The 21,277-nt window shown below is 54.6% G+C and overlaps 3 protein-coding genes across 3 annotated transcripts; 2 read left to right on the top strand and 1 right to left on the bottom strand.

Moving 5' to 3' along the window:
• Nucleotides 1–6: 6 nt before the first annotated feature.
• Nucleotides 7–958, bottom strand: LOC105483050 (ribosomal protein S28). The gene is made up of 4 exons (XM_011743645.2): nt 821–958; nt 687–734; nt 308–446; nt 7–133 (listed from the first exon to the last, which is right to left on the bottom strand). Exons 1-3 carry the CDS (start codon nt 857–859, stop codon nt 324–326), a joined length of 210 nt encoding a protein of 69 aa, XP_011741947.1. The 5' UTR covers nt 860–958; the 3' UTR covers nt 7–133; nt 308–323.
• On the top strand, nt 935–10,933 carry LOC105483089 (NADH:ubiquinone oxidoreductase subunit A7). The gene is made up of 4 exons (XM_011743763.3): nt 935–1,082; nt 1,484–1,533; nt 6,239–6,388; nt 10,704–10,933. Exons 1-4 carry the CDS (start codon nt 1,032–1,034, stop codon nt 10,792–10,794), a joined length of 342 nt encoding a protein of 113 aa, XP_011742065.1. The 5' UTR covers nt 935–1,031; the 3' UTR covers nt 10,795–10,933.
• Nucleotides 10,934–12,799: 1,866 nt separating this feature from the next.
• On the top strand, nt 12,800–20,418 carry LOC105483148 (CD320 molecule). The gene is made up of 6 exons (XM_071086179.1): nt 12,800–12,920; nt 13,915–14,172; nt 17,137–17,262; nt 18,506–18,739; nt 19,619–19,768; nt 19,940–20,418. Exons 1-6 carry the CDS (start codon nt 12,800–12,802, stop codon nt 20,080–20,082), a joined length of 1,032 nt encoding a protein of 343 aa, XP_070942280.1. The 3' UTR covers nt 20,083–20,418.
• Nucleotides 20,419–21,277: the final 859 nt, after the last annotated feature.

Raw genomic sequence — 21,277 nt, 5'->3', positions numbered from 1 at the left:
CCCAAGTTAACTTGAAACACAAACGCTTTATTTAAAGGAGCATCTCAATTCCGCGTGGCGGGCAAAAAATAAAGGAGCAGATTGTGACACACCAATCCCATCGGCCAAGTGGTCGAACCCAACATCCAAGACCCTGTAAACAGAACCAAACATGAGATGCTGACAGGCCCTGCAGCAATTGGCAAACTCCCGCCTCCCTCTGGTCAGTCTCTGTAGACTGTGCTTCCCAAACCCTCTCACCCTGGGCTTAACGAAGCCTCCCTACCACCAACCAAGGGTTTATCAAAGGGGTGTCCTCTGCACCCACCAGCGAGCAGGCAAACTCAGCGCAACCTCCGGGCTTCTCGCTCTGACTCCAACAGGGTGAGCACGTCGCCCTCGCGCACGGGGCCTTTTACATTGCGGATGATAGAGCGGCTCGTGTCGTCCATGAATTCCACGCGCACCTACGGGTCCCCACCACGGAGGGGAGGAAGAAGTTAGGGCGAGCCGCGGAAAGGCACCGCGAAGTGGGAAGGAGATACGAATTCAGAGAACGTGTAGGGCCCAAAACACAGATCGTTAAAGGGAACCATCAGAACCCTGGGATGAAATGAGCATCGGTTCCCGGATTCCGGCTGGCAGGGATTAGGACAGGGTAGCGGTTTAGGTCCCCGGCAGTCGGCCAAATGCCCCCACCCGATTACCTGCGTGCACTGTCCCTGAGAGCCGGTCCTGCCCAGGACCTTAGTGACCTGGAGGAAAGAAGCTGGGTTCAGACCTGGCCCGTTCGGCTCCTCCACTCCCTTCCCCTGACCCCAAATTCGGGCCCCCACCTCACCCTGGCGAGCTTGATAGGCTGCACACGGCTGGTGTCCATGATGGCGGCTCAGCGGCTGTCTGGCGGAGAGAAGTCACGTGCTTCGTAGAGAGACTTTATAGGACATCCTAGCCCCGCCTACTCCTGTCTCGCGAGACCACACCGCGTCTTTCCCAGCAGCCCCTGCGGTGGAGACGTCACTGGCGGCGCCCTTCAGCATCTCGGACGGAAGATGGCGTCCGCCACCCGTCTCATCCAGCGGCTGCGGAACTGGGCGTCTGGGGTGCGCGGGGCGGACAAGGCCGTACCATGGGGGGCTTCGGGCTCCGTGTTTCTGGACCCGCTCCTGCTCCTCACCTCCCTCCTAAACCGGGACCCTTCGCTGTCCCCGAATCTCCCTAGGAACCCCCAACTCGTGACCCCTTTAGCCCGGGACCCTCTCCTCTCCTGGGAACCACTCAGGCCTGGGATTTCCCCAGTCCCCGACCTTCTTAGCTTTGGATCTTGTGAGCCCGGACCCCGGCTTTCCTCTTCACCTGCAGGACCCACATCCCTTTCCCCGAGTGTTCATCCCCTGCCTTCCCTCAAAATGCGCATCCCCGGGCCATCCCTGGTCTCTCGCCCTGTCCTTTCCTTTCTATTGGGGTGCCTTGCAGGCCGACCTCCCCTTTCCTCTTCCCACAGCAAGACCTGCAGGGGAAGCTGCAGCTGCGCTACCAGGAGATCTCCAAGCGGTGAGCAGGCCCCGCTCGCTGCCCAGCCTCTGGCTCTGTCCTTTCTCCACCAAAAACAAAATCTATGTTCCTTTAGACCCCTGAAACGCAGGACTGATATCCTGCCACCAGTCCCCTGCCAGGCTGTGGAGGCAGAGGTTTGCCTTTAACCTTGCTGAACTCCGGAGACAGCCCTCCTGGAACAGCGAGGCCGGGCGTGCATTCTGAGTGGGAATCAGGCTAGATTTGCAGTGCTCAGTGTGACCATGTTAGTCAGTGTTATCCCCAAGCTACAGATGAAAAAAAGAGGTCCAGAGAAGCTAAATCATTTGCCTGAAGTCACTCAGAAGCTAGAAAGTGGCAGCGGGGACTTGAACCCAGAAGTGTCCTGATTTCAGACTCATTTATATTAAAATATTAGTTGATATTTACAAGCCCCTGTCATGTATGACCTCAGCCTTGGGTTTAACTTTGTGAACCAGGAAAGTTCTTATCCACATTCCTTTCATGGACACCACATCCTAGGGAGAAGCTTAGTAGGGAAACAAACACAGCAGATAGTATTGTTCTGGAATACTTTGAAAACAAAACAAAATGAGTGGAAGCTGGAGGGTGGCCACGTAAAGTCAGATGATTGGGAAAGATCTTTCTTCGGGAATGACAGTTAAGTCGCCTGAATGATGGGAAGGACCCATTCAAAGAATAATTATTAAAAAAGCATTCTGGGCCGGGCGCGGTGGCTCAAGCCTGTAATCCCAGCACTTTGGGAGGCCGAGGCGGGCGGATCACAAGGTCAGGAGATCGAGACCACAGTGAAACCCCGTCTCTACTAAAAATACAAAAAATTAGCCGGGCGTGGTGGTGGGCGCCTGTAGTCCCAGCTACTCAGGAGGCTGAGGCAGGAGAATGGCGGGAACCCGGGAGGCGGAGCTTGCAGTGAGCCGAGATCGCGCCACTGCACTCCAGCCTGGGCAACTGCGTGAGACTCCGTCTCAAAAAAAAAAAAAAAAAAGCATTCTGGCCGGGCACGGTGGCTCATGCCTATGATCCCAGCACTTTGGGAGGCCGAGGCAGGCAGATCACGAGGTCAGGAGTTTGAGAACAGCCTGCCCAACGCAGTGAAACATAGTGAAACCCCCTCTTCGGTAAAAATACAAAAGTTAGCCGGGCATGGTGGGGAGCACCAGTAGTCGCAGCTACTTGGGAGGTTGAGGCAGGAGAATCGCTTGAACCTGGGAGGTGGAGGTTGCAGTGAGCTGAGAACGCACTACTGCACTCCAGCCTGGGCGACAGAACAAAACTCTGCCTCAAAAAAATTACAAAAAAAAAAAAAGAAAAGAAAAAACATTCTGAGCAGAGGGAACAGGAAGGGCTAAGACTGTCAGGCTGGACAGAACCTGAGTAGGAAGGAGGCCAGCATGGATGGAACCCATTGAGGGAAAGGGATAATGGTATAGTCTGTGAAGTCAAAGGGATAGGCAGAGGTAAGGCAGTCATTGAGGATTATAATGAAAGGAAGAAAAATAGCATTAAAATAACCAAATTTATGTGAATGCCTACATGTTGTGACTAATTCCAAATATTAGAAGTATCAAATTTTTTTTTGTTTTCAACTTTAATGTTAACTTTTGGGGTACATTTGCAGTTTCGTTACAAAGGTAAACATGTGCCATGGTAGTTTGCTGCAAAGATCAACTTATCACTTAGGTATTAAGCCCGGCATCCATTAGCTGTTCTTCCTGATGCTGTCCCCGCCGCCCCCACAATCCCCCAGTTGGTTTTCTATCAGGGTAGTTGTGGGCCAGTTGAGGAAATGGCTTTGTAAAAGTTTTGACTTTTTTAGGATGACGGCGCCCTCTAGTGATTCATCTGGATGTTTGTTTTTGTTTTTGAGATTGAGTCTCTGTCACCCAGGCTGGAGTGCAGCGGCAAAATCATAGCTCACTGCAGCCTCGAACTCCCAGGCATAAGTGATCCTCCTGTTCCAGCCTCCCAAGTAACTGGGACTACAGTCACATGTTACCGTACCTGGCTAATTTTTAAAATTTTTTATAGAGAAAGTCTTATCATGTTGCCCAATCTGGTCTTAAACTCCTGGCCTCTGGCCAGGCACAGTGGCTCATGCTTGTAATCCCAGCACTTTGGGAGGCTGAGGCAGGCGGATCACAAGGTCAGGAGTTTGAGAACAGCCTGGCCAACATAGTGAAACCCTGTCTCTATTAAAAATACAAAAATTAAGCTGGGCGCGGTGGCTCACGCCTGTAATCCCAGCACTTTGGGAGGCCGAGGCGGGCGGATCACGAGGTCAGGAGATCGAGATCATGCTGACTAACACAGTGAAACCCCGTCTCTACTAAAAACACAAAAAATTAGCCAGGCGTGGTGGCGGGCGCCTGTAGTCCCAGCTACTCGGGAGGCTGAGGCAGGAGAATGGCGTGAACCCAGGAGGCGGAGCTTGCAGTGAGCCGAGATCGTGCCACTGCACTCCAGCCTGGGTGACAGAGCAAGACTCCGTCTCAAAAAAGAAAAAAATTACAAAAATTAGCTGACATGGTGGCGCTCGCCTGTAGTCCCAACTACTTGGGAGGCTGAGGCAGGAGAATCGCTTGAACTTGGGAGGCAGAGGTTGCAGTGAGCCGAGATCGCACCACTGTACTCCAGCCTGGGTGACAGAGCAAGACTCCGTCTCAAAAAAAAAAAAAAAAAAAAAAACAAAAATTAGCTGACATGGTGGCGCTCGCCTGTAGTCCCAACTACTTGGGAGGCTGAGGCAGGAGAATCACTTGAACTTGGGAGGCAGAGGTTGCAGTGACCTGAGATCACACCACTGTACTCCAGCCTGGCGACAGAGCAAGACTCCATCTCAAAACAAAAAAACAAAACAAAACAAAAAAAACCACCCCTGGCCTCAAGCAATCCTTCCACCTTGGCCTCCCAAGGTATGAACCACCACATCCAGCCTCCTTAAGCAAAGTCTTTCACGTAATATATTGCTTTTAATATTAAACATTTTTTACTTTATGTTTCTTATTTTTAAAAAATACAATGATTGGTGGCTCACGCCTGTCATCCCAACACTTTGGGAGGCCAAGGTGAGAGAGGATAACTTAAGGCCAGGAATTCGACATCAACCTGGGCGACATAGCAAGACCCCCAACTCCACAAACACAATAGAAAAATTAGCCAGATGTGGTAGTGTGTACTTGTAGTTCCAGCTACTTGAGAAAAACGAGCTGGATGTGGTGGTGTGCACCTGTAGTTCCAGCTGCTTGAGAGGCTGAGGTGGGAGCATTGCTTGAGCCCAGGAGATTGAGGCTGCACTGAGCTATGATCACGCCTCAAGCGATCATATGATTGCATATATCATCCAGGCTGCAGTGCGTATGATCACTGCCTCAGAAAAAAATTTAATTCTGGCAAAACAGTTCCCAGACAAAAAAGTAATTTAGAAACATGGCTAAGTAGAAACAGATCAATTTACGGTTTTTGCTCTTCTCTGCCCCCTCTCTCTGGAAAGCCCCTCTTTTGTTTTGAGCTTTTTTTTTTGTTTTTGAGATGGAGTCTTGCTCTGTCGCCCAGGCTGGAGTGTAGTGGGGTGATCTCAGCTCACTGCAACCTCTGCCTGCTACCACCATGCTTGGCTAATTTTTGTATTTTAGTAGAGATGGGGGTTTGCAATGTTGGCCAGGCTGGTTTCGAACTCCTGACCTCAAGTGATCCACCCACCTTGGCCTCCCAAAGTGCTGGGATTACAGGCATGAGCCACCGTGCCCATCCTTGTTTTGAGCATTTCTTTTGTTTTGTTTTTTGTTTTTGAGACGGAGTCTCGCTCTGTCGCCCAGGCTGGAGTGCAGTGGCCGGATCTCAGCTCACTGCAAGCTCTGCCTCCCAGGTTTACGCCATTCTCCTGCCTCAGCCTCCCGAGTAGCTGGGACTACAGGCACCTGCCACCTCGCCCGGCTAGTTTTTTTGTATTTTTTAGTAGAGACGGGGTTTCACCGTGTTAGTCAGGATGGTCTCGATCTCCTGACCTCGTGATCCGCCCGCCTCGGCCTCCCAAAGTGCTGGGATTACAGGCTTGAGCCACCGCGCCCGGCTTGAGCATTTCTTTTAAGGCCTCAGGCTTCCAGGTAAATCCAGCCCAGGGTTTAGTTCAAGCCAAGACCGAGCTCTGTTCACCCCTCTCTGGGCTCCAGAGAGGAGTTGCCTGGCCACATGGTGGCAGGAAATGCAGAGATCTGGACAGGTTCCAAGGCCAAGGTGTTCTTTGAGTAATGGGCCTTGATCCTAGCAGGGTTCTTCAGAGACTTCCTGAGATAACAGGAAACGCAGGGCGTCCAGAGCCTGGCCTTAGGGGAAAAAGCCACTCAGAGTGGGCTAAATCAGGTGAGGCTGGCTGCCAAGCTCAGCCGTGGGGTGGGGGGCGTGGGAACATGTCCTGGGCCTTGGGAACCTCAGAAAAGGTCCTCTGTACCCATCATATTCCGGACTGGTGGGGTCCCTGGCATCGTCACATCCAGAGCAGGGGCTGCCATCTGCTTCTGGCCCCAGGACCCCTCCCCAGGCATATGTCCCTGCCAGTGTACCAAGGGACACCCCCAGCCTGTGGCCTATCCCAGTGGCTGGCTGTAGATCCTACATTTTGTGACCGAAGTGACAGGGACCCACAGCAGGGCCATGACAGTGACTGTCCCTTTGCTTCAATGCTGCTGTTTTTTCCCCTCAGAACTCAGCCTCCTCCCAAGCTCCCTGTGGGTCCTAACCACAAGCTCTCCAATAATTACTATTGCACTCGCGATGGCCGCCGGGAATCTGTGCCCCCGTCCGTCATCATGTCCTCGCAGAAGGCGCTGGTGTCAGGCAAGCCAGCAGAGAGGTGAGGATCTCCAGCGTTAGCTCACCACAGCCCCCACGGCCCCCTCCTGCAACCCACTCTCTCTCCCCAACTTGTGGGAAGGGTGCTTGTCAAGATCCTACTCAGTAAGCATCAATTGCATCAGGAACGGTGCTGCTGGGAGCTTTTTGTCCGAGAGCTCATTTGCTTGTTTTTAGAGACAGAGTCTTGCTCTGTCGCCCAGGATGAAGTGCAATGGCGCGATCATTGCTCACTGCAGCCTTGAACTCCTGGGCTGAAGTGATCCTCCCCTCCTTCCTTGGCCTCCCCAGTAATTGGTATTACAGATTAATGCCACCTTGCTGGGTTAATTTTTTTTTTGAGACAGAGTCTCACTCGGTTGCCCAGGCTGGAGTGCAGTGGCGTGATCTTGGCTCACTGCAGCCTCCGCTTCCCAGGTTCAAGTGATTCTCCTGCCTCAGCCTCCCGAGTAGCTGGGATTACAGGTGCCCACCACCACGCCCAGCTAATTTTTGTATTTTCAGTGGAGATGGGGTTTCACCATCTTGGCCAGCCTGGTCTTGAACTCCTGACCTCATGATCCACCCAGTTCGGCCTCCGAAAGTGCTGGGATTAAAGGCGTGAGCCACCGTGCCTGGCCTGTTTTTTTTGTTTTTTGTTTTTTTTTTTGAGACAGAGTCTTGCCATGTTGCCCAGGCTGGAGTGCAGTGCCATGATCTCGGCTCACTGCAAGCTCTGCCTCCCAGGTTGACGCCATTCTCCTGCCTCAGCCTCTCATGTAGCTGGGACTACAGTTGCCCACCACCATGCCTGGCTAAGTTTTTATATTTTTAGTAGAGATGGGATTTCACCATGTTAGCCAGGATGGTCTCGATCTCCTGACCTCGTGATCCGCCTGCCTCGGCCTCCCAAAGTACTGGAATTACAAGTGTGAGCCACTGTACCCGGCCTTCATGCTGGGTTAATTTTTAAATGTTTTGTAGAGATGGGGTCGTGCTCTGTTGCCCAGGCTGTTCTCAAACTCCTGGGCTCAAGCGATCCTCCTGCCTTGGCCTCCCGAGTAGCTGGGACTACAGGTGAGAGTCACCATGCTCAGGAAGAGCTCATTTAGTCCAACCCAGTGGAGGGTAGAGGTTAGCACCTCAGCCAGGACTGGGCATCCTACAAAACATGAAGTTCCGGGGTCCCTCCAAGGGCCCTGTGAAAAGCTGAGACATTACTGTTTATGTAACTATGAATTCTTATTTTATTTATTTATTTATTTATTATTATTATTTTTTTGAGACGGAGTCTTGCTCTGTTGCCCAGGCTGGAGTGCAGTGGCTGGATCTCAGCTCACTGCAAGCTCCGCCTCCCGGGTTTACGCCATTCTCCTGCCTCAGCCTCCCGAGTAGCTGGGACTACAGGCGCCCGCCACCTCGCCCGGCTAGTTTTTTGTATTTTTAGTAGAGACGGGGTTTCACCATGTTAGCCAGGATGGTCTCGATCTCCTGACCTTGTGATCCGCCCGTCTCGGCCTCCCAAAGTGCTGGGATTACAGGCTTGAGCCACCGCGCCCAGCCTATTTTGTTTATTTATTTTGAAACAGTGTCACACTCTTGTTGCACAGGCTGGAATGCAGTGGTGCGGTTTTGGCTCGCTGCAACCTCCACTTCCTAGGATCAAGCAATTCTCCTGCCTCAGCCTCCCAAGTAGCTGGGATTACAGGCGCGTGCCACCATGCCAGGCTAATTTTGTATTTTTAGTAGAGTTGGGGTTTCACCATATTGGTCAGCTGGTCTTGAACTCCTGACCTCATGTGATCTCCTGGTCTTGGCCTCCCAAAGTGCTGGAATTACAGGCGTTAGCCACCGCGCCTGGCCATGTATTATTCTCAGAGAGGGAGTTGTATAAACCTTGGATTCCTCTCCAAAACTAGTTTGGTCCCTGGTTTCAGGTGCCTTCTCTTAATTAAATGGGGACTCTAATAGTATCTACTTCAGAAAGCTGTTATGAGGGTTAGTCCTCATAATTAATATTTGTAAACTCTTAGAAGGGAGCCTGGCACAGAGTCAGTGTCCTGCCTACCTCCTAATAACTCCACCAGTTAGATGGTGATGGCCCCTCTTGCAGAAGAGGAAATCAAGGCTCACAGAAACCAAGTGACTGGCCTGGGTCACACAGGCAGCGGTAAGCAGAAGCAGGATTTCTTTTTTTTTTTTTTTTTTGAGACAGAGTCTCATGCTGTCGCCGAGGCTGGAGTGCAGTGGCACGATCTCAGCTCACTGCAAGCTCCGCCACCTGGGTTCACACCATTCTCCTGCCTCAGCCTCCCGAGTAGCTGGGATACAGGCACCCTCTGCCGCATCCGGCTAATTTTTTATTTTTAGTAGAGATGGGGTTTTACCATGGAATCGATCTCCTGACCTCGTGATCCGCCCACCTCAGCCTCCCAAAGTGCTGGGATTACAGGTGTGAGCCACCACGCCCGGCAGCAGAAGCAGGATTTCAAACCAGTTTGCCTGGATTCCCACTGGGGTCTGGGTTCTACAGACGACTCACGGTGTGGGCAGTCTCCGCCTTCTTGAGCCTTGGTTTCTTCCTGTGTAAAACAGGGATGCTAGATTTGCAGTGTGCTGAGATCTGAGAGGTGATGAGGCCAGGCAGGGCCTGCTCGGTACTTAGAACTCTGTGAATAGGCCAGGCGCGGTGGTGTGTGCCTGTAATCCCAGTGATTCGGGAAGCTGAGGTGTGAGGATTGCTTGAGTTCTAGACCTGTTTGAGTAACACAGCGAGACCCTGTCTCATTAAAAAATTTTTAGGCTGGGTATGGTAGCTCACGCCTATAATCCCAGCACTTTGGGAGGCCGAGGTGAGCAGAACACTAGGGGTCAGGAGATCAAGACCAGCCTGGCCAACGTGGCGAAACCCTGCTTCTACTGAAATACAAAAGTTAGGGGCGCTGTGGCTCTTGCCTGTAATCCCAGCACTTTGGGAGGCCGAGGTGGGTGTATTGTTTGAGCCCAGAAGTTCAAGACCAGCCTGAGCAGCACGGTGAAACCCCATCTCTACAAAAAAATACAAAAATTAGCCGGGTGTGGTGGCATGTGCCCGTAGTCCCAGCTACTTGAAGGGCTGAGGCAGAAGGATCTCTTGAACCTGCGAGGTCAAGGAAGCTTCATTAAGCTGAGATCGCACCAGTGCACTCCAGCCTGGGTGACAAAGTGAGACCCTGTCTCATAAATAATAAACAAGAAAGAAAATACAAAAATTAGCCGGGAGTGATGGTGCACACCTGTAATCCCAGCTACTTGGGAGGCTGAAGCAAGAGAATCACTCAAGCTTGGGAGGCGGAGGTTGCAGTGAACTGAGATTGTGCCACTGCATACCAGCCTGGGCGATAGGGCAAGACCGTGTCTCAAAAAGCAAGAATTCTGAATAGTCAGTGGAGTGGTCCTTGTTGTCACCTTCTGATTCACTGGAGTCCAGCAGCGGAGTGTGGCAAACTACCTTGTTCCCACGCAGCCCCTTGCCATACCCCCAGAGATGTCTGCATTTCCCAGGGAGGCCACTTCCGCCTCTTCCACTTCCTTGAGGCTCCTGGGGGGTCCTGTGCCTCCACCCCTGGGGCACCTCCTCCATCTCCTGCTTCGTTTCTTGCTTAGGCTGTGAGGTGAGTCTCTCCAGCCCTAGGCCCCACAGGCTCAGGTGGGCGGGGTGAGAGGGGAGGGTGCTGGTCTTGGACTTGTCAGCACAGGGTCTCCCGGGGGCTCCCTTTTGGCCAGCTCTGGGCCAGAGATGCGTTTTGCAGTTGCCATTTGCGTATGGATCCTCAGCCCCACCAGCCTGAGTCTTCCTGAGGGCGGTGCCTCATCTTCCTGGCTCTGTGCCCACACCGTGGCACCTGCCATGCAGATCTTGCCCAGTCCCTGAGGCCAGTGTCACTTGATTGCTTGGCCCTTTTGCCAGCAACCTGTTTTGAGGGGCAGCAGGAATGGGGGTGGGGGCCTTGTATACACTGGAGACCAGAAGTGGGAAGGGAGGAGCCCAGCTCTCCACAGTGGGTTCTGGGCCTGGGGGCCACCGCAGGGGGTTCACCCAGGGCTCGAGGGAGAGAGGGGGCTTGCCAGCTCCCACCTGGCGTCGGCTGACCCTCTGAGGGGCCGCGTTGGAGGGGCTGGCATTCTGGAACCCCCTGCTGTCTGTCCTGCTGTCTGTCTTGCAGTCTGTCCTGCTGTCCGCCCTGCAGGTCCAGAAAGTCCCTGTGGGTGTGTTTGTACTGGGGCAGGTGTGAGCGCCCTCAGATCTTTCCACACTGTTCTTTGGAAACCCTCACTGAAGTCTTTCCCTCCTCCAGCTCTGCTGTAGCAGCCACTGAGAAGAAGGCGGTGACTCCAGCTCCTCCCATAAAGAGGTGGGAGCTGTCCTCGGACCAGCCTTACCTGTGACACCGCGCCCTCAGGGCCACCTGACTACTTTGCCTCCTTGGTTTCCCTCCAGGGAGAATGTGACCTAATTTATGACGAATACATAGAGCGCGGGTATCACTTCTAGTTTTACTTTAAAAAATAAAAAAATAGAGACAGAGTCTCACCGTGTTTCCTAGGCTGAGCTTGAACTCCTGGCATCAAGCGATCCTCCTGCCTTGACCTCCCAAAGTGCTGGGATTACTGGCATGAGCCACCGCGCCCGGCCCTGATTTTATTTTTATTTTTTAGACCTTCCTGCTGAGGCCCCTACTTGACCTTGGTCACCCTGCAGCTCAGCGGGGAAGGCAAAGGACGGTGAGGGCTGCTCACAGGAAGGCAGACCTAGGGCAGATCAGGAAAGGCCTCCTTGAGCCCGAAACCATTGTGCTGGGGCTGTGGGATGGGAATGAGTTCGCTCCAGAAGGAAGGCAGCTGGTTCCTGGGGAGGAGACAGAAATCTGGCTGCAGGAGCCAGAGTTTTGTGCTTGTCGCCCAGGCTGGAGTGCAATGGTGTGATCTCGGGTCACTGCAACCTCTGCCTCCTGGGCTCAAGCAATTCTCCTGCCTCATCCTCCCGAGTAGCTGGGACTACAGGTGTGCACCACCATAACTGGCTAATTTTTTTTTTTTTTTTGTAGAGATGGCCAGGCTGGTCTCAAATTCCTGACCTCAAGTGATCCACCCGCCTTCACCTCTCAAAGTGCTGGGATTACAGGTGTGAGCCACCACACCTGGCCTCTGATTTTAAGCAATACCCAGCTAACTTGGATTTTGGGGTGAAGTCAGTGCCGAGTCTCCCAACTCTGTTGGCACTCCAGGGGTGGGAGAGACGCTGTCTCTGGGTGCAGAGACCCTGGAGACAGAACTGCCCTTTCCCCCAAAGGCCAGGCTCTGACCTTGAGAGTGGTAGGGATGGGTGATCCTTGTGGGAGGTTGGACTCCAGGAGCACTGGCTGTTGAGGAGCATTGATCGTGAAGACCAGTCGGGTGGGGTAAGGGGTATATGTGTGGGTGCTCAGTAGTCCAGCCACAGACTTCTCACTTTCATCTTTTTTTTTTTTTTTTTTGAGACGGAGTTTTGCTCTTGTTGCCCAGGCTGGAGTGCAATGGCATGATCACGGCTCACTGTAACCTCCGTCTCCTGGGTTCAAGTGATTCTTCTGCCTCAGCCTCCCAAGTAGCTGGGATTACAGGCGCCTGCTACCAAGCCCAGCTAATCTTTTGTATTTTTAGTAGAGACGGTGTTTCACCATGTTGGCCAGGCTGGTCTTGAACTCCTGACCTCAGGTGATCCACCTGCCTCGGCCTCCCAAAGTGCTGAGATTACAGGTGTGAACCACCGCGCCTGGCCTTCCATCTCTTTTTTAAATTTCTGTTTGAGACAGAGTCTTGCTCTGTCACCTAGGTTGAGTGCAGTGGTGTGATCTTGGCTCACTGCAACCTCCATCTCCTGGGTTCAAGTGATTCTCTTGCTTTAGCCTCCCAAGTAGCTGGGACTTCGGGTGTGTGCAACCATGCCCAGCTAATTTTTGTATTTTTAGTAGAGACAGGGCTTCGCCATGTTGGCCAGGCTGGTCTCAAACTCCTGACCTCAAGTGATCTGCCCGCCTCTGCCTCCCAAAGTGTTGGGATTACAGGCATGAACCACCGCGCCCGGCCTAACTTCCATCTCTTGAGGGCTCCCCCAGCCGCTTCTCACATGAACCTTCCTCAGCACCTTCCACTGAGGCTGCTGCTTGACCTTGGTCACCCTGCAGCTCAACGGGGAAGGCAAAGGACAGTGAGGGCTGCTCACAGCAAACCTAGGGCAGATCAGGAAAGGCCTCCCTGAGCCAGAAACCATTACGCTGGGACTGTGGGATGAGAATGAGTTCGCCCCAGAAGGAAGGCAGCTGGTTCCTGGGGAGGAGACAGAAATCTGCAAAGGGAGGGTGGCCGAGTCTGGCCGCAGGAGCCACCCAGTGACCCTAAGCAGGGGAGCGTCATGGCTTCCCCAGGGCACAGCCCCGCCCCTTCAGCAGCTAGAAAAGATCAGCTGTGGATCGAGAGGGTGCTGAGCCGGCCCTGCCCTCTGGAAGGGGAAAGGCCACGGCTGCAGGCAGCAGGTACAAGTGTCCCAGAGTGGGTCCTACAAAGGCTAACAGCCAAAGGCTTCCTGGAGGAGGAGGCATTCTGCTTGGGGCAAAAGGATGAATCACATTCAGAAAGGTCAGGAGGGAGAGTAAGACCAGGCAGGGTGTGCAGAGGCCACAAGGAGGGCAAGACCCTAGGCAAGGCATGCCACTAACGGTGTCTGAACCAAGTTTTATGAACACGACTTTTTTTTTTTTTGAGATGAAGTCTGTGTCACCAAGGCTGGAGTTCAATGATGTGGTCTCAGCTCACTGCCTCCTGAATAGCTGGGACTACAAGTTAGAGCCACCATGTCCAGCTAATTTTCTTTTTTCTTGAGGCGGGCGGGGACTTGCTGTGTTGCCCAGGCTGATCTCCAACTCCTGGGCTCAAGAGATATGCCCACCTCTGCTTCCCAAAGTGCTGGGATTACACGCGTGACCCATCGCGCCCGGCCTTTATTATTTAATTAAATTAATTAATTGATTTCCTTTCCTTTTTTTCCCCCAAGCAACCCGACTCCGAGAATGGACGTTTCATTTATTCATTTACTCACCAAATTACTAAGAGCCTACTGTGAGTGAGGCACTATGTGTCAGGCCCTGAGAATAAAGCAGTGAGCAATAGAAGATCCCTGCCTTCCAGTAGCTGGCATTCTATGGGGACTCGGGCAATAAACCAGAATAAGTAAATAAAATAAATTAACTGTCGGCGCCACAAAAGCAGTGAGATGTGGGAGGAAATGGGGAGTGCCTGAGGGGCGTGGCTGCCATATTAAAGAGGATCACGAGGCAGTAACGTTTGCAGCAGTCCTCACATGGAACGGGAAATAATGCAAATGAACACCAGCAAATTCCTTTCCATCCCCAGAAGTTTCTGACTTCAAGCGGCCTCCATACCTTTCGACTGATCTCGTCACTGGGGAAAGTGGGGGACGGGCCTGTAATTCTCTTTTTCCTCCTATTCTGACATTTACGGTACTCGTAGCCGCGGGCGCAGCGGGACTCGGGGGCTTGGGCCCCGCCTCCGCCCCGCGCGTGCGCGTGCGCAGGGATAAGAGCGAGGTCCGGACGGCGCGTGGCCGGCGCAGCTGTGGGGACAGCTCGACCAGCGGTTGGATGGCGCGGGGTGGAGCGCAGCGAACAGGGGCTCTAGGCTTGGCGCTGCGGCTGCTGCTCGGCCTCGGACTAGGCCTGGAGGTCGCCGCCACCCCGCTTTCCACCCGGACCTCTGCCCAGGCCTCAGGTGAGTGACCCCCGGCAGAGCAGGCTCCCACCTTTCGTGAGGATTCGCGCCGCCCCCGCGCTCCGACAACGCCTCGCCATTGGTTGCACCGCACGTCCGTCCATGACACTCCCCCAGCACGTGGACTTGGACTTAATCGCTTGCGGGAAGGCGCGGGCTGGAGCTAGGGAGACCCCATGCTGGGGGAGGGGGAGAGGGTGCCTCCACCTGCCTTTAACGGTTTTGCCCCGGCACTGTGCACCCTCTCCACACCTGCTCTGCTCTGTCGTGCCCCATTGTCACCTCCAAGCCGCCCTTCATGCCAGCGTGGTCAGGAAAGCTCTTAGCAGGTTCAGATTGTCCGACCGCTAATCACGCAGGGCGGGTCACCTGGTGCCTCTCGCACCTTTGCCTTGCAAACCCTCGCGCCCAGGCCTTGTGACCGTTCCGCGACCGTCTCTCCTTTGTCCTCCATCATTGGAGAACGCGAGGTCTCTCCCCCCATGCTACTCCAGGCCCTCGCAGAGACTGGGGTCACAAGTTCAGTATACCCCCGTGGGCATGTTCGCCCTGGCCTAAGTGGTATTGGTGACGGGCTCCCTCTCTGATACTCCTAGAGGCAGCTGGGAGGGTTGAAGTCGCTTCCCTGTGCACACAGGCACTCCCAACTTGCAGCTCTGGGCTCAAGCTCACACACTTTCCCAGCTCCTTTGTGCATTCTGCACTTTCTAGGTCCCTGGACTCATCCCAAAGTCCCTGACATTCACGCTAAATGTTCCTGATTTTTTTTTTTTTTTTTTTTTTTAAAGGAGGCAGGGTTCACGTTAACCAAGTACAAAAGTTTTTTTGTTGTTTTTTTTGTTTTTTGTTTTTTTTTGAGACGGAGTCTCGCTCTGTTGCCCAGGCTGGAGTGCAGTGGCGCAATCTCCACTCACTGCAAGCTCCGCCCGCCGGGTTCATGCCATTCTCCTGCCTCAGCCTCCCGAGTAGCTGGGACTACAGGCACCACCACCATGCCCGGCTAATTTTTGTATTTTTAGTAGAGATGGGGTTTCACCATGTTGGCCAGGCTGGTCTCAAACTCCTGACCTCAAGTGTTCCACCTGCCTCAGCCTCCCAAAGTGCTGGGATTACAGGACAAAACTCTATACACAGTCTCTTTGTCCTCAGGATGTTGAGGTAGGGATTCCCAGCATACCCCTTTTACATGTGAGAAAACTGAGGCCAGGAGGGAAAGTCACTGGTCACTCTAACTCCTGTCAGGCTTACCACCCTATGAGGCGGGGACTGCTGTGCTCTGCTGTCCACTTTGCAGAGGGACACACACTCCAGCAGGCCAGTGAAGGGAGGTCAGAGGTGTCAGGGCTGTGGAAGTCTGGGCCTGGGTGGAGAGCCACACCTGGAGGCTGCCAGACCCCTTGGGGGCAGGGAAGGAAGCTGGCTCTGGTTTGTCCACAGCTCTTCTGGGCTCCACAGAGCTCAGGGACCGTGTGGCAAGCAGGTGCAATTGGGCCTGATGGCCGGGGAGGGGCTGACTGTGGGCAGTGGGGGGTTGGAGGCTCATGGCTGGTGGGTAAAGGTGGAAGAGGTTAAACGCCCTGGCAGAGTGAAGCCAAGCCAGGTGGCAGAATTGCCACCTCTCCTGGCCGCACCCAGGAGGAAGCCTTGAAGGCCACTCCCTTCCTCTGTTCCTTGACCCAGGTTCCAGGCCCCTCTGTGCCTCTCCAGGTCGGCAAACAGCTAAGCTTCCCTGCTCAGAATCTAGGACAGCCTGGATCTTCTCTGGACCCAGCTTGAACCCTTATGTGACCTGTGTCCACTTATGATCAGGCACTGCCCTGGGTTTAGGCAGCCAGGTCACAGCCCTGACCTCCACAGACTGTCCAGTCTGTGGGTGGACAGGCATGACCAGGGCTTTGAGGACAGTTGTCAGACGTGGGAGGCAGTGCTTCCTAGGTCTCTGAGAGGGACTTGAGAACCGTCCCAGGAAATCAGCTGAGATCTGAAAATTGAGGGGAAAACACAGGGTGTAGAGAGGAGAGCAGGAAGGGCAGCTCTCTGGTGTCCTAATGGACCTTGGGGCCTGGGGCTCTGGTGAGGAGCTGACACATTTAGGATGGGGAAAGTGATAGGTCTGGGAGGAATTCAGGAGGCGAGGCAACAGGACTTGGTGACTGAGCAGGTTTTCTACCCAGTGCCTCAGTTTCCCTTTTGCTACCTAGAGGAGATACACCCTCCCTGCTAACCTGAGCCCGTGAGCTTGACCCGGGGCATGTGGAAAAATGGCCCGTCCCCCAGTCTCTTTAACCACTGAGTTTGGAGGTCTCCCGGGTAGATCATCTCGCTGTAAGGAGCCTGGTGAAAACTCTGGGATCAGTGAGACCTGAGTTCGAACCCCAACTCCACCACCAGCTCTTTTTTTTTTTTTTTTTGTGGCGATGGAGTCTTGCTCTGTGGCCCAGGCTGGAGTGCAGCGGTATGATTTCGGCTCGTTGCAACCTGTATCTCCCAGGTTTAAGCAATTCTCATGCTTCAGCCTCCCGAGTAGCTGGCATTACAGTGCACGCACCACCACGCCCAGCTAATTTTTGTATTTTTAATAGAGATGGGGTTTCACCATGTAGGCCAGGCTGGTCTCAGTGACCTCAAGTGATCCACCTGCTTCGGCCTCCCAAAGTGCTGAGATTACAGGCATGAGCCACCGCACCCAGCCTCTGCCACCAGCTCTGTAGCCTCCTCTTAGTTCCTTTCTCTGTAACCTGGGGAGTGCAGTAGCACCTGCCCAGTGGGGCTCTTGGTGAGCCCAGGAACTGCCACACTCTGAACCGCACTTGTACTAGGGGCTCAGTAACAAGCAGCCGCCAGTGTGGTTCCTACATCCCAGGACTTCACCTGTCTCCTGCGAGTCACAGCCAGTGGCTGCTGTGCTCTTGGAGGAGGGTCCAGCCTCCAGCTTCCCAGGCTTCATTTGCATCCCTCTCGCAGGCCCCAGCTCAGGCTCGTGCCCACCCACCAAGTTCCAGTGCCGCACCAGTGGCTTATGCGTGCCCCTCAGCTGGCGCTGTGACAGGGACTTCGACTGCAGCGATGGCAGCGATGAGGAGGAGTGCAGTGAGTGGCCACGCCCCAGGGCGGGCTTACAGGGGGCGGGCCTGAGGGTGGGCTGTTAGGGGCCAGGCACACGGAGGTGGAGCTTATGGGAGAGGCAGGGCCACAGGGATGGGTGCGACTTGAGTCTGTGGGTCATAAGAAGAAGCGGGGTCTAAGATGAGCTTGAGCTGGGCGCAGTGGCTCATGCCTGCAATCCCAGCACTTTGGGAGGCTAGGGTGGGAGGATCGATCACTTGATCCTGGGAGGTTGAGGCTGCAGTGAGCTAGGATTGTGCCAGTGCACTCCAGCCTGGGCAACAGAGTAAGACTCTGTCTCAGGAAAAAAAAGAAAGAAAAAAAAAAGAAAAAGGAAAGAAAGGAAGAAAGAAGGAAAGAGGGAGGGGAAGGAAGAGAGGGAGGGAGCCAGGTGCAGTGACTCACACGTGTAATCCCAGTACTTTGGGAGGCCGAGGCAGGCGAATCACTTGAGGTCAGGAGTTCGAGACCAGCCTGGCCAACACAGTGAAACCATCTCTACTAAAAATACAAAAGTTAGCTGGATGTGGTGCAGGCCTCTGTAATCCCAGCTAGTCAGGAGGCTGAGGCAGGAGAATCACTTGACCCTGGGAGGTGGAGGTTGCAGTGAGCTGAGATTGCGCCACTGCACTGCAGCCTGGGTGGTAAAGGGAGACTCCATCTCAAAAAAAAAAAAAAAAAAAAGAGGCCGGGCGCGGTGGCTCAAGCCTGTAATTCCAGCACTTTGGGAGGCTGAGACGGGCGGATCACGAGGTCAGGAGATCAAGACCATCCTGGCTAACCTGGTGAAACCCCATCTCTACTAAAAAATACAAAAAACTAGCCGGGCAAGGTGGTGAGTGCCTGTAGTCCCAGCTACTTGGGAGGCTGAGACAGGAGAATGGCGTAAACCCGGGAGGCGGAGCTTGCAGTGAGCTGAGATCCGGCCATTGCACTCCAGCTTGGGCGACAGAGCGAGACTCCGTCTCAAAAGAAACAAACAAACAAACAAAAATAATAAAGTGGGCTTGTAGGAAGGTAGAGCTAGTGGGGTCTTGGGGGAAGAACTTGTAGGGAGGCCTGTCCTTAGAGGGTGGAGTTAACAGTTGCAGGGGGCGGAGCCTTAGGAAGGGAGCATTTTTTGGGCTCAGCTGTTCCTAGAGGGTGGGGCTTGCAGGGGACGGGGTTGCAGGGAGTACCTGGGCCTTCTTGGGTGGGCATTTGGGACCTGACCAACCCTGTGCCCCAGGGATTGAGCCGTGTACCCAGAACGGGCAATGCCCACCGCCCCCTGGCCTCCCCTGCCCCTGCACGGGCGTCAGTGACTGCTCCGGGAGAACCGACAAGAAACTGCGCAACTGCAGCCGCCCGGCCTGCCCAGCAGGCGAGCTCCGTTGCACGCTGAGCGATGACTGCATTCCACTCACGTGGCGCTGCGACGGCCACCCAGACTGTCCCGACTCCAGCGATGAGCTCGGCTGTGGTACGCACCTGCGGGGGTGGGGTGGACTGGTGGGTAGATGGGCACACCCGCTGCCTGCTGGGGCGTGGCCAGGCTGGGGGCGTGGACACATGCCTTTGCCTGTGCCTGCATCCCTGTAGGAGGGGCAAGACATCATTAGGGGCCGGGCGCGGTGGCTCATGCCTGTAATCCCAGCACTCTGGGAGGCCAAGGCGGGCAGATCATTTGAGGTCAGGATTTCGAGACCAGCCTGTCCAACATTGCGACACCCTGTCTCTACTAAAAATACAAAAAATTTATATGGGCGTGGTGGCACACACCTGTAATCCAAGCTACTCAGGAGGCTGAGGCAGGAGAATCACTTGAATCTGGGAGGCGGAGGTTGCAGTGAGCTGAGATTGTGCTACTGCACTCCAGTATGGGTGACAGCGAAACTCCATCTCAAAAAAAAAAAAAAAAAAGGCCGGGCGCGGTGGCTCACACCTGTAATCCCAGCACTTTGGGAGGCTGAGGCAGGTGGATCACCTGAGGTGAGGTGTTTGAGACCACTCTGGCCAACATGACGAACTCCCATCTTTGCCAAAAATACAAGTTAACCAGATGTGGTGGCACGCGCCTGTAATCCCAGCTACTGGGCAGGCTGAGACAGGAGAATCGTTTGAACTCAGGAGGCGGAGGTTGCAGTGAGCAGATACCGTACCGCTGCACTCCAGCCTGGGTGACAGAGCCAGACTCCTTCTCCAAACAAAACAAAACAAAAAGACATGATTACAGGCAGCAGTCAACTTCACCCAGCCTGCGTTGGTTGGAGGATAAACCCCAAGGGCTCCGCTGGGCACCTGGCCCCCTCATGCCTTCAATGCTCTCTCCTCAGCTACTGAACGCCTGGGCTTATTGCAGGAACCAACGAGACCCTCCTGAAAGGGGATGCCACAACCACGGGGCCCCCTGCGACCCCGGAGAGTGTCACCTCTGTCGGGAATGTCACGTCCTCCTCTGCCGGGGACCAGTCTGGAAGCTCAGGTGTCTATGGGGTTATTGCAGCTGCTGGTAAGATGGACTTACCCTCCCACACTGGGGGCTTAGAGCTCCGGGGATTCAGGGGAGGTGGGTGGGGAGGGATGAGCTGCAGAACTCCTATCCCCGTGTGTGCCGAGCTTGGTGGGTGTGGGGGCTCTTGCCTTCCCCCTTCCTATACCTCTGTCCATCTGTTCCCCACAGCGGTGCTCAGTGCAAGCCTGGTCGCCGTCACCCTCCTCCTTTTGTCCTGGCTCCGAGCCCAGGAGCGCCTCCGCCCGCTGGGGCTACTGGTGGCCATGAAGGAGTCCCTGCTGCTGTCAGAACGGAAGACCTCGCTGCCCTGAGGACAAGCACTTGCCAGCACCGTCACCCAGCCCTGGGCACCGCCGGGCAGGAGGAGAGCAGTGATGCGGATGGGTACGCAGGCACACCAGCCCTCAGAGACCTGAGTTCTTCTGGCCACGTGGAACCTCGAACCCGAGCTCCTGCAGAAGTGGCCCTGGAGACTGAGGGTCCCTGGACACTCCCTATGGAGACCCGGGGAGCCAGGATGGGGAACATGCTACAGCCAGAACTGAGGGGCTGGCCCCAGGCAGCTCCCAGGGGGTGGAACAGCCCCGTGCTTGAGACACTCCTGCTGCCCTGTCTGAGGGTGGCGATTAAAGTTGCTTCACATCCTCTGCCTGCCTCTGAGTCTCTGTCTCTCTCGGCCTGGGCGGCCTGGGCAGCCTGGGGTCTCTGCTGCAGCCCCTCCTCCATGAGAGCCCAGCCCAGAGAAGGTGGGATGTGGAGACCCAGCCCTGGGTGCAGCTACTGTGCTTCTTGCTTTTTGGGAGCAGGGGCAGCAAGGCTGGGGTGGGGAGTCTGCGTTAACATCAGGATTCTTGGAAGAAGAGCAGAGCTTGGGCAGTGCCTTCCCATTGCCAGGTCTGGGGACCCCCACCCACTGTGGCTTCCTCCTCAGTGCAGTGGAAGCCAGGTATCCTGGGATGGTCTCGGACTCACCCTGTTTTAATTATTATTATTATTTTTATTTATTTATTTATTTATTTTGAGACGGAGTCTCGCTCTGTCGCCCAGGCTGGAGTGCAGTGGCGCGATCTCGGCTCACTGCAAGCTCCGCCTCCCAGGTTTACGCCATTCTCCTGCCTCAGCCTCCCGAGTAGCTGGGACTACGGGCGCCCGCCACCTCGCCCGGCTAGTTTTTTGTATTTTTAGTAGAGACGGGGTTTCACCATGTTAGCCAGGATGGTCTCGATCTCCTGACCTTGTGATCCGCCCGTCTCGGCCTCCCAAAGTGCTGGGATTACAGGCTTGAGCCACCGCGCCCGGCCTTCGGTGGGGGGGCCTTGATCAACAGTGGAGGATTCTGGGGTCCAACGCCTTCCCTCGGCTCTGGGGACAGGGACCCAGGTCTCTTAACGGAGCCCCCCAGTTCAGCCTGCCAGGTGCTCCCCATGCTGGCGCAAGCCATTCTGTCACAAACCATGGTGGCTTTCTTCCAGTTGGTAGGAAAAAGCTATACCATAGTAGGATTTT

The sequence above is a fragment of the Macaca nemestrina genome, chromosome 20 (assembly GCF_043159975.1).
Source record: "Macaca nemestrina isolate mMacNem1 chromosome 20, mMacNem.hap1, whole genome shotgun sequence".
Lineage (NCBI taxonomy): Eukaryota > Metazoa > Chordata > Mammalia > Primates > Cercopithecidae > Macaca > Macaca nemestrina.
The sequence above is the reverse complement of the archived record's forward strand: the minus strand, read 5'-3'. Positions and strand labels throughout refer to the sequence as shown.

What these genes read in the sequence shown, in the direction of transcription:
- LOC105483050 (XM_011743645.2), bottom strand. Translation starts at nt 859, where the DNA reads ATGGACACCAGCCGTGTGCAGCCTATCAAGCTCGCCAGG. An exon ending in AGCCTATCAAGCTCGCCAGG is followed by an intron (nt 735 to 820) that starts GTGAGGTGGGGG and finishes TCTTTCCTCCAG; the next exon opens with GTCACTAAGGTCCTGGGCAG. An exon ending in CTCAGGGACAGTGCACGCAG is followed by an intron (nt 447 to 686) that starts GTAATCGGGTGG and finishes GGGGACCCGTAG; the next exon opens with GTGCGCGTGGAATTCATGGA.
- LOC105483089 (XM_011743763.3), top strand. Translation starts at nt 1,032, where the DNA reads ATGGCGTCCGCCACCCGTCTCATCCAGCGGCTGCGGAACTGGGCGTCT. An exon ending in TGCGGAACTGGGCGTCTGGG is followed by an intron (nt 1,083 to 1,483) that starts GTGCGCGGGGCG and finishes CTCTTCCCACAG; the next exon opens with CAAGACCTGCAGGGGAAGCT. An exon ending in TACCAGGAGATCTCCAAGCG is followed by an intron (nt 1,534 to 6,238) that starts GTGAGCAGGCCC and finishes TTTTCCCCTCAG; the next exon opens with AACTCAGCCTCCTCCCAAGC.
- LOC105483148 (XM_071086179.1), top strand. Translation starts at nt 12,800, where the DNA reads ATGGCTTCCCCAGGGCACAGCCCCGCCCCTTCAGCAGCTAGAAAAGAT. An exon ending in CAGCGATGAGGAGGAGTGCA is followed by an intron (nt 17,263 to 18,505) that starts GTGAGTGGCCAC and finishes CCTGTGCCCCAG; the next exon opens with GGATTGAGCCGTGTACCCAG. An exon ending in CAGCGATGAGCTCGGCTGTG is followed by an intron (nt 18,740 to 19,618) that starts GTACGCACCTGC and finishes GGCTTATTGCAG; the next exon opens with GAACCAACGAGACCCTCCTG.